General features: G+C 34.8%; 1 protein-coding gene across 1 annotated transcript; it reads left to right on the forward strand.

Moving 5' to 3' along the window:
• The first annotated feature begins 16797 nt into the window (after positions 1–16797).
• LOC126886252 (uncharacterized) lies at positions 16798–17292 on the forward strand. Its single transcript, XM_050653118.1, has one exon. The coding sequence runs from the start codon at positions 16798–16800 to the stop codon at positions 17290–17292; it is 495 nt and encodes a 164-aa protein (XP_050509075.1).
• The last annotated feature ends 206 nt before the right edge of the window (positions 17293–17498 follow it).

Raw genomic sequence — 17498 nt, forward strand, 5'->3', positions numbered from 1 at the left:
GGAAAATTCACCTAATATCGCATTGTGTACAACGTCATAATAAACTCTACAAATGGTTGATATGAATAAATTTCAATATGAAGTAAAGAAACGCAGACTTACTCACAATCATTTAATTTACTTCGACGACCGGTTTCGATAACTACAATATACAGATCATCTTCAGGTCTGCGTTACAAGTGATTAAATGCTACAAGTAAAGAAAGCCAGAGTTAGAACATTGTCTGATTGTATCAAAATGCAAATAGAAAGCCAAAATTTTGAAAGGTATGTAAATGTTGACATTTCAGAACAACAAACTGATACATACGTATGCACACATATGAGCAAACAGGTACTCATAAGCACGCATACGTACATAGATGTATGCGGTTTATGACTATTTGTTAAATTAAGTTAAATTTTAAAAATTTTAAAATTTTTAATTTTGATCCACTTACATGGCGTTACAAGGGATGCTTTGTAAGTTCATCAATAACAGGTTCAAAGTCCAGATTATGCTAGTAGGATAGCTAGGTGAAGGGCTGGGTAAGCGGACATGCTTCGTAGGTCAAAACACAGTGAATTGGAATTGATCCTGAAGGCAGATCTCTGTCTAATAATATAGAAATAATAATGGTAATAATGTAGTCATTCACTCGAAAAAAAAAGAATGCATTTAAAACACATTGGCGCTAAATTTTGCGCTTACGCCCTTAATAGATTTTGTTTATTTTGTTGGAATATTGATAACTTTTTCCATAGATATGTTTTTTATATGCCAAACATAGATAACTTTATCTCACAATAAAACACTGAAAATCGTTTGTTTTCTATACTTCCACAAAATTTATTACAACTATGTTATTACTACAGTTGTTTCGGCAAAGTGCCTTTCTCAAGTGATATATTTTACAATGTGTTTGCCTTTTTAAGTCTTTAACTGAAGAGGTTGAGGAGTGGGTAGCTGTGTGTCTCGAGTTGGTCATTCAGAATTATATCTGTATTCTTCAATTTATTAATTTCCATTGATTCTAAAAGTGAGACACAGACTAAAACAGACACTTCTACATACGCACTTCACCTTCTAGATCATAATCATTCTTTCAATGAAGAGTTTTAAATTCTACATATTCAAAATAAAGGCCTTAAGCTATCACTTTTAGAATCAATGGAAATTAATAAATTGAAAAATACAGATATAATTCTGAATGACCAACTCGAGATAAACAGCTCCCCACTCCTCAACCTCTTCAGTTAAAGACTTAAAAAGGCAAACACATTGTAAAATATATCACTTAAGAAAGGCACTTTGCCGAAACAGCTGTAGTAATAACATAGTTGTAATAAATTTTGTGGAAGTATAGAAAACAAACGTTTTTCAGTTTTTTAATGTGAGATAAAATGAACTTCCATCAAGTAACGGTCGAATCCATCAATTATTATAAATAACTTTGTTTGGTATACTCATCTCAATTTTTCTGTTTCCTTTATTAAAATACAAGTTTAATCGCAATAAACATTATTAATTAAACTTGCGGTTTTGACTAAATAATAAAGTTTAAAATATTAAACACAGCACCTTTTAAATTTAAAAATTTTAGATTATTGAAAAAGAAGCCGGTAAAAAGTTTTCATAAAGCATTACAAGTTACTTGGGGTAGTCTTTTATCAGGCAACTTCCTGACATAATTGCTTAACGCAGAATGAAGTTTAGAAATGTAATTGTATTACTGTCTACCGTCGCAGCCTTTTGCGAAGATTTAATAAGTATAGAGAACTTTAATAACAGGAAAAGTTTACAAGGTTAGTATCAAAAAAGTTCCTGAGCACTTCCGGTCTCCTTTAATTTTCTCTCCTTTTTATTAAACTTGCGGACAGCCAAAGACACGCAAGTACACCTTGGAAAATATTTATCTCTCACAAACATTTGAATTTCCGAGAATTAGTTTTTCTGTTAAATTTAATCTGAAATGAAATAAGTTAGTTTTAAACTTCTTAGAAAGAGTATTCTTTAAAGTAGTTTAAAATTCTTTGCAGGAGTTTTAAATGATAAAAAAAATGTTAAGAACTTTTGATATTTTATGATAGAGAACAAACTTTTCTGTTGCACTTTATGTTAAAATGAATTTCTGTAAACTATACTTTAATCTTTAATTAAATGTACAACAAGCATAATAGGCAGAGTCAGGCAAATATGCAAAAGTGCATATGCATATGCATTTGCATATTTTTGTATTTTTTTTTTTAATTTTGCATATAGTGGTTTATTTAAAAATAAGGTGCATATAATAAGTTCTCAAAACGACTTGCGCATGTTCCTTGGAATAAAATACTACAAATGGAATATTCCAAAGGCAAGAAGCTTAAGAAGAAACGAGGTCGATTCTGTATATTCTGCGGTACTGTACTGGGTAAAATAAAATTAGATATAGGGGACAATTATTTTTATGTATGTGTGGATGACACAATTGAAACTTTTGGACTGCATCGCACATTTATTAATCGAATCTTTTAAAAATGAGCAAGCTTGTATATTGCATTTAATTGCTCCCAAGCAGTTGGATAAAACCAAAGCACTAAGAGTTTCAAGGTTTTTGCAAGACAGTTTAGCAAATTTTGTTCTTCTTTTATTTGTTCCGAACGAAAAATTTTTGCTTTTTCTTTCAGATGCCGCACCTTACATGGTTGAAGTAGGAAAAAATTTGAAAATTTTTTTTATCCACGTTTAGTGCATATAACTTGCTTAGCACATGGTTTAAATATGGTCGCAGAAGAAATTGGAACTAAATTTCTTCTTCTTAATAATTTAGCTTCAAATATGAAAAAAATATTTCTTAAGGCACTTATAAGAACTCAGTTGTATAAAGAACATTTGCCGAATCTTCCTCTTTCACCAAAACCTACTATTACTGGGAAACTTGGTTAGAGACTGCAATGTTTTATGCAGAAAATTTTGCTGAATTGAAGCCAGTAAAAATGTAATTAGCTGACGATTCTTCCGAACCACTTACACTTTCCAAAGAATCGCTTAAAAATAAAATAGTACCACAACAACTTTCATAGATATAATCAAACTATGATTTTGTGCCAAGTTGCATCCTTCAGCTACAGGATGCAAGTTTATCTTTAATTGAAGCAATTAAACCAATAAAAAAATTTGAAATATCTTACAAAATTGTTGTGGGCCAAATTGGTAAAGACATTTAAAAAAAAAATTAATTCGGTCATTGATAAAAATACTGGTTTTATATTTTTATCTAAGGTTGCAAATGTGGGGTGTTTGATGAAACACTAAATGTACAGGCTGAAGTTTTAAATAATTTTAAATACGCTCCTATAACTTCGGTGGATGTAGAACGGAGCTTTTCTATATACAAACATATATGTATATTCAACATATATGTATCTGTACATAAAATATCTGTTTATATCAATTTAATGCCGAAAACCCTCGAAACTCTAGAAGATCACGTCCGTTGAAGATCAAAGTCAAAGTAAAGGTCGCCGTTGGATAGCCAGGAAAAAATCCTAGACTGCTAGTACTTTTCTTTGATCCAAATTTCTACATGATGCCAGATAACCAGTAACTAAGGGAATTGGAATACCCAGTAAATCTTATAATTTTCCGAGTTTGTGCCTCTATATTTTGAAAATTATCCATACGATCGAGTTGTGCCCATGAGAACTTTTCATCACAATGCTTCCACGAGTATTTTCCCAAAGTATGAACTAAATCCACTGGGACCTAATTTCCATAAGGTCTGTGCGGGTTACTTTTTCTTGAATAAGTGTATTCATCAATTAAACATTTATTTTGTCTGGAGAGACGATTTATAGTTACCATCCCTTTGTTGTGTTCTCTCTTTTTATTGACATAATAATTGCTCTGCTTTATATCTTACAACACTGATTGTCAGTCTCAATATTGACTAAAGTTTGTTTTGGAAATATATTATGTGTAACTTTCACCGATTACAATGAATAACCGTATAATAATGATATAAATGGGGTGTAATGATAGATCGCCTCCACGTGGTGCACCCTGGGTAACGCTAAATGGTCTATCAATTTTTGGACGCCAAACTAGCCGCTAAGCTCTCCTGGCAACCAGTACGATAAAGAAAAGCAAGGAAAGGAATCTCCATATAGGAATATGGAAAACTACAAAGGTGTTTATCAACACCATTTGACGAGACGTATCGGACCAACCCTCCGTATATGTCAAATAAACATAGAGGGAATTAGTAGATCAAAATCTGAATTTCTTTCAAAAATACTAATCGAAAATAACGTTGACGTCATAGCTATTCAAGAAACTCACGCACCATCAGAAACCGAGCTTCTTAAGAGGGGTAAAATTCCGGGATATAGCATGATTGGAGCCACTTACAGCAATGTTTACGGAACTGCAACTTACGTGAATAACAGTATACAAAATTCCAAGGTGAAGGACTGCAGCTGCGAAAATAGTGTATCCATAATCTCTACAAAAGTGAATGACATAACCATAAAGAACATCTACAAACCACCATTAACTAAATGGCCAACAAATGTAATCAAAACTGAGGACAACCAACCTACAGTTTACATAGGGGACTTTAACAGTCACCACAACAAATGGGGGTATGAAAACAATGATGAAAATGGGGAAAAACTCCTGGAGTGGGCCGAAGAAAACAATATCCACCTTATCCATAGTCTAAAAGATAAACCTACTTTCTTTTCTAGAAGATGGCGCAAAGGCTACAACCCTGATCTATGCTGGGTTTCGAGTAACTCACAGTTACAACCACTCCCAAGCTCCCGAACTGTACTGCCTAGTTTCCCTCGCAGCCAACATCGACCTGTCATAATCGAAATAGGCATACAAATTTCTATCGTTGAATCCACGCCGAGACCCCGTTGGAATTTTAACAAAGCAAATTGGCCTGAATACACCAAAGAGCTGGACACCTGCATTCGCTTCATTGACCCAAAGGCCAACAATTACCACCGTTTTTTAGGAATGGTTATCTCTATCGCCAAAAAACATATCCCCCGAGGTTTTCGAAAGGAGTACATCCCAGGCTGGACGGAAGAAAGCCAAAAACTATATGAAGAATTTTTGAAATCAGAAGATCCCGAAATCGGTGACAACTTACTCAAGTCACTGGATTCAACTAGACTTAATAAATGGAAATCTACCGTAGAACATATTGATTTCTCCCGTTCCAGTCGGAAGGCATGGGGACTGATCCGCAAACTGGGCGAAGCAAGCAGAGCACAACACTTAAACAAATCAACAATTGAGCCAAATAAGATAGCCAATAGAATAATTGAGAACTCTCGAGCTCCATCTGAGAAAACTCATACATCGATGGTAAAAAAAGCTCTTAAACAACTTAAATCAAATACCCCCACAACATCAGAATACTCACGTGCCTTCTCATTGGATGAAATAAACGAAGCGCTTAACCAAACCAAAACGGGAAAAGCAGCTGGTTTCGATGGAATATATCCTGAGTTTATAGTCCACACTGGTACAAAAACAAGACAATGGCTCAAAGAATTCTTTAGCGACATTGTGACTACAGCTATGCTTCCCCCAGAATTTAAAAGAACAAAAATTATCGCAATCCAGAAGCCTGGCAAAGACAACAAGCTGCCTGAAAGTTACCGGCCTATCGCCTTACTCAGTTGCTGTTATAAATTACTAGAACGACTTTTATATAATAGAATATGTAACACCATTGAGGACGCTGTACCAATTGAGCAAGCTGGATTTAGAAAAGGACGAAGCTGTTGTGACCAAGTGCTGTCCTTAACTACATTCATCGAAGCTGGCTTTGAAAGACGTGAAAAATCTGCCATAACATTTATAGACCTTACGGCTGCCTATGACACTGTGTGGAGAGAGGGCCTTATTTATAAGTTGATGAAAATCATACCCTGTCTCAAAACTTGTCAGCTGATAAACAATCTACTAACTAACAGACTGTTTCAGGTATATATAAATGATGCACGAAGTAGCGTTAGAAAACTTAACAACGGCTTACCTCAAGGCTCAGTGCTAGCTCCTTTATTATTTAACCTTTATACGGCGGATATACCTGAAACAAAATCGAAAAAATTCGCTTATGCAGACGACCTGGCCATTGGCTTCCAAGATAATAGTAAGGAAGCTGGAGAACGAGCTCTAAACGAGGACCTAACTACACTTAGTAACTACTTTAAGAACTGGCGCTTACGTCCTAACACAAGCAAAACTGAAACCTGTCTCTTTCACCTGTCGAACCAACTTGCGGGCGATACCCTCAATGTAACTCTAAATGATGCAGCTATCAAACATAACAACAACCCCAAATATCTAGGCATCACACTTGATAGAACACTCACCTTCAAAAGCCATCTTACAAACGCAGCCGGTAAACTGAGAACAAGAAATAATATAATAACAAAACTTGCTGGAACAACTTGGGGTGCTTCTGCAGATACTCTTCGGACCTCTGCTCTAGCTTTGGTTTTTTCAATGGCAGAATATTGTGCACCAGTATGGTTAAATAGTGCACATACAAACAAAATCGATGTCCAACTTAATCAAACCATGAGATTAATCACTGGAACAATAAAATCAACCCCAGTGAGATGGCTGCCTACTTTGAGCAATATTGCCCCACCAGATCTACGCCGTACAGCAGCATTAGTGAGAGAGTATCAGAAAATTGTAGCCAACATACAATTACCAATCCATCAAGACATACCAGACATCTCAAAAGAGCACCAGCGACTGAGGTCTAGAAATCCTCCAATCAGAACTGCCCGAACAATTGGTGATTCCTATGATATACAAAGGCAATGGTCCACAAGATGGATGCCAACAATAGCAGCAGACTATATTCAGATATCCACCCCAACCCAGGGTTTCATCGGATCGGGTCTGCCCCGGCCCACCTGGACGAGGCTTAATCGCATACGTACCGGACATGGTAAATGTGCTGATTCTCTGTTCAAATGGGGTCGTGCAGAAAGTCCACAGTGCGATTGTGGATCGCTTAGACAGACCATAAGTCATTGTGTTTCAGATTGCCTAAATCGGGCCTACCGTGGAAACCTCCAGGACTTTGTGGAATGCTCCCCAGATGCAATTGAATGGCTATGTAAATTGGACATTAATATTTAGATTCATTCATTATGTTTTGATGTTTGAGTAATATATGTGTATATGTGTATATATGTGTGTATATATGTATATATGTATATATATTATATTTGTGTATTTATCGTACTGAGAAAGTCCATACGCTAAATAAAAAATAAATAAATGATATAAATAGATTTATTATTAGAGAATCGAATGATATATAACCATAAATAAATTAATAGTTTTTATGGTATTTTTGTATTATGATAACCTCGGTTAATAAATGCCAGTCGGACACAGAATTCGTTTTTGTTAAAACATTTATTTTGATCTAAGCAAACAGAAAATGGAAAATTACTTCGTTATTTTAATACGAATACGGGTTTCATAGGTTTCATAAAGATATTGTGAGGATATTTGATACATGAATAATAAACCGATGACCGGGGGAATTAATAAGAAGTCTAATTTATTTCTCAACGCGAAATAAATGCATACGGTAGAAGGTGTCCAACTCAACAAGTCAGACGGAAAATAATGATAACCACGTTCAACATACGTAGTCGTTGGAGATTTATCGATTCCGTTCAACACACCAAATTGACGAGTGCTTCGGAACACGTTCAGCCGACCTGTTCAGATGGGTAGCAACGGACTGAGAATTTCCACCAATGGATTTCTGTTTGGTCTTTGATACTGCCAGAGACGGTATGAGAACATATTTTGTTGAATACATGGGCGTAGTCTAGGATAAAATTATATTACCGTAAAAGCATATTATACTCATCTATTCGAAATGGTATACTGAACATGTGCCACCACCTCACAACGCAACACAAAATTCGTTGGAGGTGAGAGCACAGGTGTTGCGGGCTAGCTTTTATACAGTGGAGATGGGGTGGATTCCCAATTTTACTATTTTGTTGTTAAAGGGAGCGCCAGACAAATTCATGCCCCAAACACCAATCCAGTGTACCTAAATTCCCGAATTTGCCAAAAGAATCGGAATAATACTACACCTTTGACACTTTAATTGAACACATAATATATTGAACACTTTTTTTTTTTAAATTACACTAAACTAACTACTAAAACTAACCAAACTGAACCAAACAACGACCCCTGATCACTGGGTAAATTACCTAAACATGGGTAGCAACAAAAAAAAAATATATAAACGTATATAAAAAAAAATGCAATTTATAAATCTCGAGACGCAATCGTAGAGCTCTGCGAATGGTAAGGTCGAGTACGCGTAGCGGAAAATAAACAATTGACTATCCGATCAAGAGCCGTGTACATAAGAAATTATAAAAGGAAATACTAATAAATTAAAAAAAAACCAACCTAATGAAGATACCTGAATTCAACAAATAAAATATACAAATAAATTACCGCAACGTAAATTATCAAATTCTACAGATTAAAAAAAAGAAGATCAGCAAATTAAATGGTTACAAATCAAAATAATTAAAGTAACTCATCTGAAATCCAGTTATTGAGACCCAAACCCCAAAATAAAAACCACGTGGAAAAACCCAAAAACAAAACAAGCATTAATCCCACTATTAAAATTCACAAGTACCCCTTAAACCCCCGAGGTGGGATGTAATATAGCATAACTTACCCAAAATCGATGGGGTCTTCCAGCTTTCAGAGGATCACGTGTCTTCAGTACAACTTCGATACAGAAACCCGTTTTCTGGCCTCAAACCAAACATTCATTCGTATCTAGAACAATTTACTCGTTGTCACACATAATCGATCACCCAATACGCAAATATCACTTACCAAATCGAAGAAATGACACCACAGCCGTATGTTATCCCAAAAATTGGACTAAACTAGTAATATATCTTCAAAATCAATTTTGCTAACTCCAATAATTACTAGTTTATGCGAAAGTCTGATTTATAGATCCGAAATTAATGGATGGATCAGATAAATCCTTATTTTCAAAAAAAATCAGACGTTTAAAAAAATTCGGCGGTGACGTTCAAATCAACAATTCCGATTTTACAAGCTGCTAAGTGACCAACTACGTCACATTCTTCTTTTAAAAATAGAACTTTGATTTGACAGATTTAAAAGTCTGTCAAAACATAAAACACGAACAAAAATACGATAACCAGAAGCGGTACCATATTGGATCCGAAAAGGAAGAATTGTCAACGCTATTTATTCAACTAGACTCAAACAGACGTCAGCTATAGAGTAAATGACCAATTTCAATGACAATATAAAAAAAACAAAAAATACCTACAAATCGAATTTATGAATTTACGCTATTTATGTTTAATCAAATGGATGAAATTGTGTTTTTATTACAACGAATGTTCTAGCTTATAAATACTTTAATCATGTACCTGAGATGATTTAAAGTTAATCAGTAATTTTGACTGTAACACATGGTTTGTCTAAACTAATCTAATTTTGCAAATCAAACATCCTAATCGGTACAGCTCTTTTTCTTCTTCCCATTTTAAAACAATGTCCTGTTTTTTCAAAATTGTAACCTAAGTTTGGATTCCGAAGTCAAATTTTCATACCTGCTTTTGGGGTTCTTCTGGGAGGCCTGCTGGTATTTGGTTTATCTCCCTTTGCAATATTTGCAAGTCTATTATTATCCATTAAAACGATTTGAAGCAAGTTATTTGCAAAAACAAAAACCCTATTATAACAACTTTTTCATAATAATCAAATCGTCAAAATAAAAAAAGCTGTGCCATGTTTGTTATATTGGTGGTCTGGTAACTTAAAGTGCAAACTATGTGCATTCTTTAAGATTTAAAAACAGTTTTTGTTGGTTTATCCTTGAGATAAAGAGATGAGAGCCTTGGTTTATCTACTAATGCCATACAGGGGAAATCTTTGTCCTACCCCCAACAAACCCGATATGTCCGACATATTGTAACTTTCGAGATTTAATGTTGGTCATTACCTCTCAATTCTTCTTCATCCCTCTGAGAACCTCCTCCTCTGGGGGGGGGGGTCCGGACAAATAATCCCAGGGCAAATAAGCCCCACAAAAAATCCCCGACAAATAATCCCCACAAATTTTTTTTGGACAAAACATCCCCACAAAAATCCCGGACAAAATAGCCCCAAGGAATATTTGCTGCCGAATAGTTCTATAAAAGTTTTCCCGAAATTTTATCAAATTTCGAATTCCAATTTCAAGCCTAAAACTTCAAATTTTACATTACAAAAAATGTGAGTTTTTTCAAAAATCTTTCATAGCTGCTCGGGGAGAGGCCAGATGGGAGAAGTTCTGTAGGTCGGCCTAGAAAAAGGTGGAAAGATGCAGTCAGAGAAGATCTGGAAAAAATTGGAGTGAGACAATGGGAAATAGTGACACAGGGCCGACAAACATGGAAGGCAGTAAACGCGGCAAAGACTCTCGATGAGTTATAACGACATTCATGATAATGATGAATAAATATATTTTTGACATTAAATTTACAAAAAGGAACAGGTTTTTTGCATTGCAATCAAGATTATCGTTTTTAAGGCCAGTGGAAAACGAACAGGTTTTTTGCATTACAATCAATAGTATCGTTTTCAAGACCAGCAGTTTTCATCACGATTGCGCAATGTTTTGAACATAGTTATTCAAAGCAGAGTGAGCAAAAGATTTAAGTGAATAATTACATGATTCCCACAGCCTTAGCTCATTCCCCATATCTTCCACGATTTTTGAAAAAACTCACACTCTTTTGTCATGTAAAATTTGAAGTTTTCGTCATGGACTTGAAATTCGAAATTTGGTAATCGAAATTATGTATAAATTCATGCTTAATCATTGCTATTCATTATTTTCTTACCGATCAGCAGCGGCTTGATGGCGATTGGTATCTACAACTCTCATGCATTGAGGCTGAAAAACATTTGCGGCGATTGCATTCACGCGAAAACTTTAAGGAAATTATTCGGCAGCAAATATTTTTTGGGGATATTTTTTTCCGGGATTTTTTGTGGGGATATTTTGTTCAAAAGAATTTGTGCGGATTATTTGTCCGGGATTTTTTGTGGGAATTTTTTGTCTGGGGATATTTTGTCCGGAATTTTTTGTGGGGATATTTTGTCCAAAAATTTGTGGGGATTATTTTTCCGGGATTTTTGTGGGGATTTTTTGTCCGGGGATTTTTTGTCCAGGGATAATTTGTGGGGATTTTTGTGCCGGATTATTTGTCCGGGGATTATTTGTCCTAGCTTTCGTGGCTCTCTCAGTTCACAGGATTTTAATTATTCTCCAATATAGCCACATCTTAAATGTTTTCAACTTTCTGCACATATCTTTGTCTAAGGTCCACGATGCAACGCCATAAAAAGGGAAAGAGAAAATGTAGCATCACAGCATTATTTCTTTTCTATTAAGAGACAGGTTGCCTTATACAATAAATTGTAAAAGCCTTATACGGTTGAACGTGGATCTAGCTTTTCCATTGCGGATTTTTATCTCTTAGTTGTTCGTTTGTTGTTTATTTATTCTGATGTCGAGGTATTTGTAATGCGTCACTCTTTCTACAGGGATCTGCTGACGTTGATCTTCTGACAACAACAACAACTGTTAAAATAATTACCATATTCAGCATGAATTAACTAAAATGTTTACATAGTTCTGGTGTGTATAGGCCAGGATCCCAAGTCTAAGAATTGCCCTGTTAGCTGGTATATTGTTATCCTCTCGGATCTTAATAACAAAGATTTTAAGCAATCTGATATAGTTGGTATATTATTATCTTGTAATGGCTCGTCCCTCTGTGCAGATAATATACTGAATCTGCCAACTACTAACCTACCCGCAGAAACTTTGTCCAGCCCTCCCATTATTCGTGCCAATGTGGAGTACGCTATAAAAATAGCAAAACTGAGCAAGGCCCTTGGACCGGATGGTATTACTACGGAAGCCCTAGAACTTTTGTAGGAAGACATAATTTCGTTTCAAGAAAGGACTTCGGACACGCGAAGCTGCATTCGGCTTGAATACGCTTATTCAAAACTTCATAGACCAACCAAAGGATAAAACGATCACATTCTTCTAACAGGAAAAAGTGGTTTACACCGGAAAACACGATGCAATTATAAAAAAGCTACACAATGCTGATATTAATGAGATATAATAGGAGTTATCAAAAATCTCTATTTGAATCAAAAAGCACGAGTGAGGCTGAACAAATCAACGAACACAGAGGAATTTGAAATTTAAACAGGGGTGCGACAGGGGTGTGTATTGTCTCCTGTATTACTCAACCTCTATGTGGAGAATGTTTTTGAAGAGGCACTTGAAGGCACTGACTGCAGTATAAAAGTCAACAGGTACCCGATAATAACATTCGTTACGCCGATGACACCGCGATAATCACAGAAAACGAACATGATATGCAGTTGATGCTAAATAAAATATATACCGCAGGAAAAACATACGGCTTGAAAAAAAATATGGCTAGATAAACGTTGTAAAAACTAAATGCGTGGCAATAAGAAAGGGCTCAATTTTAAGAGTGCAACTGCAAGTAGATAATGTTCCAATCTAGCAAGTGAAAACATTCAAATACTTGGGAATGATGGTGAATGATCAATGGGATCCTCAACAAAAAATAAAATGTCGTAGCGAACAAGCACGACAAGCGTTTATTAAATTTAAACCACTACTTTGTAACCGCAATTTTTCTTTCAATCTCCGCTACAGAATGGTTAAGTGCTATGTATGGTCAACGTTGTTATAAAGCATGGAGATATGGACGTTGAAAATATCTTCCATTAATAATTTGGAAGTCTTCGAAATCCACTAGCAAACTTTTGCATATCGCAAAGACAGGACGATTGTCCTTAAGATAATTCGTTAACACACTATACCGTGGTAAGAAGAAGAAGAAGATTTTGAAGTTATACTTCTTTAGGTGCGATTGAGAGTAATATTTCATAATACTGCGCGCATGCGCACGCAGACAGTATGGCGTTTAGTTGCTAAATCTTTCTAGTTATGTATAAATATATCAGTGCAAGAAAAGGTGTGAAAAGAGTATATTAGTGTTTTTAGTAAATATATTATAATTTTGTGTCTTTGGATTTGTCTTCCCCAGGAGTAAGATGAGTATTATTAAAACATTTTATTGTATATTTATTATATATCACCTTGTCTGTTTGTTACTGTGAATTGTCATTAGGTACGTTCGAAACGATACAGACACAGTCCTCGTAGAGTATTTGGTATAGCATTCGGCCAGAGATCGAGAGGTCTTGAGTTCGAATCCAGTGCAATCCTATACTTTTTTTTATTTTTTTGAAAGCGGTAAGCACAAAATTAGTTTGGTGTTTAAAAAAAATTAAAACAAAGTGTTTAAAGTATATTTATTTTTAAGAAATCATATAATAGGAGTATAACTTCTTACGTGCGTCCAAAGTACACACACATTCTTCTTCGACATGTTCTTATTTTTCACAGATAAAAATAATTTTATTCTACAATCTCTTATTTATTACGCTTGTACACCCACATATTCATTATATAAAATCAACTCAAACTATTTATCTTCATCCTGTCTACAGAGTACCTGCTTAATTAAAAATATAATTTAAGTAAGAAGCTCTTAGCATTATCCTCTTATAATTTAAAGGAAGAATTTCAACTGTAACAGGAACAAATTCAATGAGAAATTATAAAGTCTTGAATTAAAGTTGCCAAACTTATTTTAAGTTTCAGCACCTGGCTTGTTAAATCGGCAATTATAATTTAAATTTAATTTGGACCGTTGGAGTTTTTGTTACGGTTGCAACAGATTGTTGTTGAAATATTTGTGTCGACAAAGTAATTGGAAATGGTAATTTTGTTACTCTCCGAAGTGGGTATATGCTCGTGCTCGGGGAGTAAGAAAGTTAAAACCACGGGCGTGCTCCATAAAAAAACTGCTGACTTGGAAAGAGTCTTAACACGTGCAAGTTTATCTTTTAAAACTAATTTTTTGAGTAGTAGTACATTGAATCACGGTTTTTGCTATAAATTGTAAAGAACCGCTTGGATTGACATGATTTTGGCATACACATAGCACATAGGTAACTTGTCAAAGAAGAAAAGTGGTAATGTGCTGATGTGTGCTTTTGTCCTGGGGTGAGTTTCACCCATTCTCGAGGGTGAAAATATATACGTAAGTTAATACTTTTCCAATTATTTGCGAGTAAATTAATATGTTCATTTTTCAACAAAAAAAAACACGTTTTTAGGCGGTTTTTTGCAAATAACTCGAAAAATAAGTATTTTATCAAAAAAATCATTCTTAGCAAAAATATAGCTTTTAAAAATGTGAAAAAAATGGTGTACGTATGAACTCTCCAGACCCAGCAGAAGAAAAGTTGTAACTAATGAAAAATATGCTCATACCCGTCAAATTTCAAAGCGAATATTTCAACGTGAAATAACCAAAAAATTATGCACTTTTTGGGAAAAGCTCATGATCATGACATTTTTTTTAAAGTCTTTAAAAAATATTTATTTTCTAAGTTTCTAGCATCAAAAGTAAGCAAGATACGTAAGTAAATGCTCAAAAAAAGATAGTCCCTTTTTTTTGGTAAAAAAACTCAGGAAAATCACTCCCTAATCCGCATCTTATATCAAATTAATAATTGTTATCGCGCACAAGTTACTTTACTTATACACTGCGCGTCATAGAAAACGGACACCCCAAAAAAGGGTCATGTTGGATGTCTCGTATCTCCTAAATCTGTCGTCCGATTTAATTAATTTTTTTAACATATGATAGCCTTGTTCTATAAAAATATCGCTGTAATAATATTGTTGCTAAACAGGTAAATTTTCATTTTATACCGGGTGTACGAATCAAACTGTGTTTTTTCCTCAAAGTTCGCAACACCCTGTGGAATATTTTAGCATTTATAAAATACTGAAATTAAAACCCAACTATAGCCTCAGACTTTCTTAATATTCTATTTTTTGTTTCATTCGCTTATGTTGAATAATACAGAAGTTAGGTACTTTAACAACTAGCCATGTTCTTCATCAGTACATGGTGTTTCTAGATAAGCGCGACAAACTTTAAAAGGTAATTCTGCATTATCAAATAATGACAGTTTGCTTTATAATCGTAAGTCCTCAAATGCTTCGTTTCCGAGATACGGGATGTTGAATTTTTTCTTACACACTGACGATTTATTTATTTCTTTAAAAACGGTTGAGATATGCGAATGAAATTTGGTGGGTTTTAACAAGTAATTATTGCGCATTTTTGACGTACGTTTAAGAATTTTATATTCACCATTGGCGTGCATACGGGTAATATGATAACTCTTTTTACCCGTATGCGCGCCAATGATGAATATAAAATTCTTAATTGCATGTCAAAAAATGCGCAATAATTATGTCTTAAAAACCACCAAATTTAATTTGCATATCTCAACCGGTTTTAACGTAATAAATAAATCGTCAGTTTGTAAGAAAAAATTCAACATCTCGTATCTCGGAAACGAAGCATTTGCTGACATAGGATTATAAAGCAAACTGTCATTATTTTTAATGCAGAATTACCCCTTAAAGTTTGTCGCATTTATTTAGAAACACCCTGTATTGATGAAGAACATGGCTAGTTGTTGAAGTACCTAATATCTGTATTATCTAACATAAGCGAATAAATAAAAAAGCAGAATGTTAAGAAAACCTGAGGATATAGTTGGGTTTTAATTCCAATGTTTTATAAATGCTAGAATATTCGACAGGGTGTTGCGAACTTTGAGAAAAAAACACAGTTTGATTCGTACACCCGGTATACAATGAAAATTTACCTGTGTAGCAACAATATCATTACAGCAATATTGCTAAAGAATAAGGCTATAACATCTTAAAAAATTAGTTAAATCGGATGACAGGTTTAGGAGATACGAGACATCAAACATTACCCATTTTTTGAGGTGCCCGTTTTCTATGACGCGCCGTGTATATCATTTATATGATCTGTAAGTTTCATTGGCTATTCATAAGGCTCACAACAAATATACAATATCATTATAGATTTCTTGTCAGATACACGCACGGTCCTATAAGATTTGTACGCGGCCATGATATTTTTTATGATTTAAGTTCAGATTTGCATCCTTTTATAGCATTACGCTATAATTACTATTTCAGCTAATTTTATTTTTTCTTAATTTTTAATTATTATTTCTCAAAATCGAAACGACGTTAGTCATTCAAAATTCACATGTAAATAAAAACGGAATGTATCCTTCACCATCTGTTTTTCGTTTGTGGGGTATAACAAACTGCACCCTCATAAATTAAGTACTATATCAGACAATTGTGTCAACAACTCACTAATTCATTCTAGGGCGTTTTCTTAAAACTGCAAAAGTATACGCCAGACCTAAATGATTTATTGTCATCTGGTCAGAGGGAAGAAGCATAAACAGATTATCGTTGTGGTTTTCTTTTTAGTCACGACAAAGCTGATGAACGATTCACACACCAATCGTTCGACCCTTTTCCGAAATCAAGCGCAATACCTTTTGTTAGCAAAATAAATAAAATATTTACCGTTCGTTTTGTTATAGTCATTTCAATCAATTCCGTCAACATCCACACCGGAATATTTGTGACCCCGCGAGTATTTAAAACGCCGCGAAAATTTAAAAAGTTAGTGTTAATAATATACTTTTGCCGGTTTTAAATACAGTGAACATCGAAAATGACGGACGGTAATACCAGTGCCAATACCAGTGCTTCCGTTGATCGGATTTCAGTTAAAATCCCACCGTTCTGGCCCAACGATCCTGAAACTTGGTTTCTGCAAGTGGAAAATCAATTTACACTGGCAAACATAACAAGTGACGCCACAAAATTCAACTACATAGTTGCCAATTTAGACACAGCTTACATATTAGAAATTAGGGACATTATTGTTTCACCACCAGCCACAGAGAGGTATGTAAAATTAAAGTCAGAGTTAATTAAGAGACTTAGTGCATCACAGCAACAAAAAATTAAAAGACTACTTGAGCATGAAAAACTGGGCGATCGAAGATCTTCCCAGTTCTTACGATATTTACAGTCTTTAGCAGGCACAACGGTACCAGACAATATTGTAAGGTCTCTGTGGTTAGGTAGACTGCCATCGTCTACACAGGCTATTCTAGCTACTCAAGATAAAGCTAGTTTGGACGCAGTTAACAGACGCAGATAAAGCATACAACTAGATACCAGTAGCCACCGAAGACATACCAAAGACCGCCGCGTGCCGTTACCACACCATTTGGGTTGTAGGAGTACTTATATATGCCTTTTGAAGAGCCGAAGAGCAGTATATGTCGCATTTGGCAGAAATTTTCAAAAGGCTCAAGCAGTTTGGCGTTGTGATAAATCCAGCAAAGTGTCAATTCGGTAAAAACG

Source organism: Diabrotica virgifera, chromosome 6 (assembly GCF_917563875.1).
Source record: "Diabrotica virgifera virgifera chromosome 6, PGI_DIABVI_V3a".
Lineage (NCBI taxonomy): Eukaryota > Metazoa > Arthropoda > Insecta > Coleoptera > Chrysomelidae > Diabrotica > Diabrotica virgifera.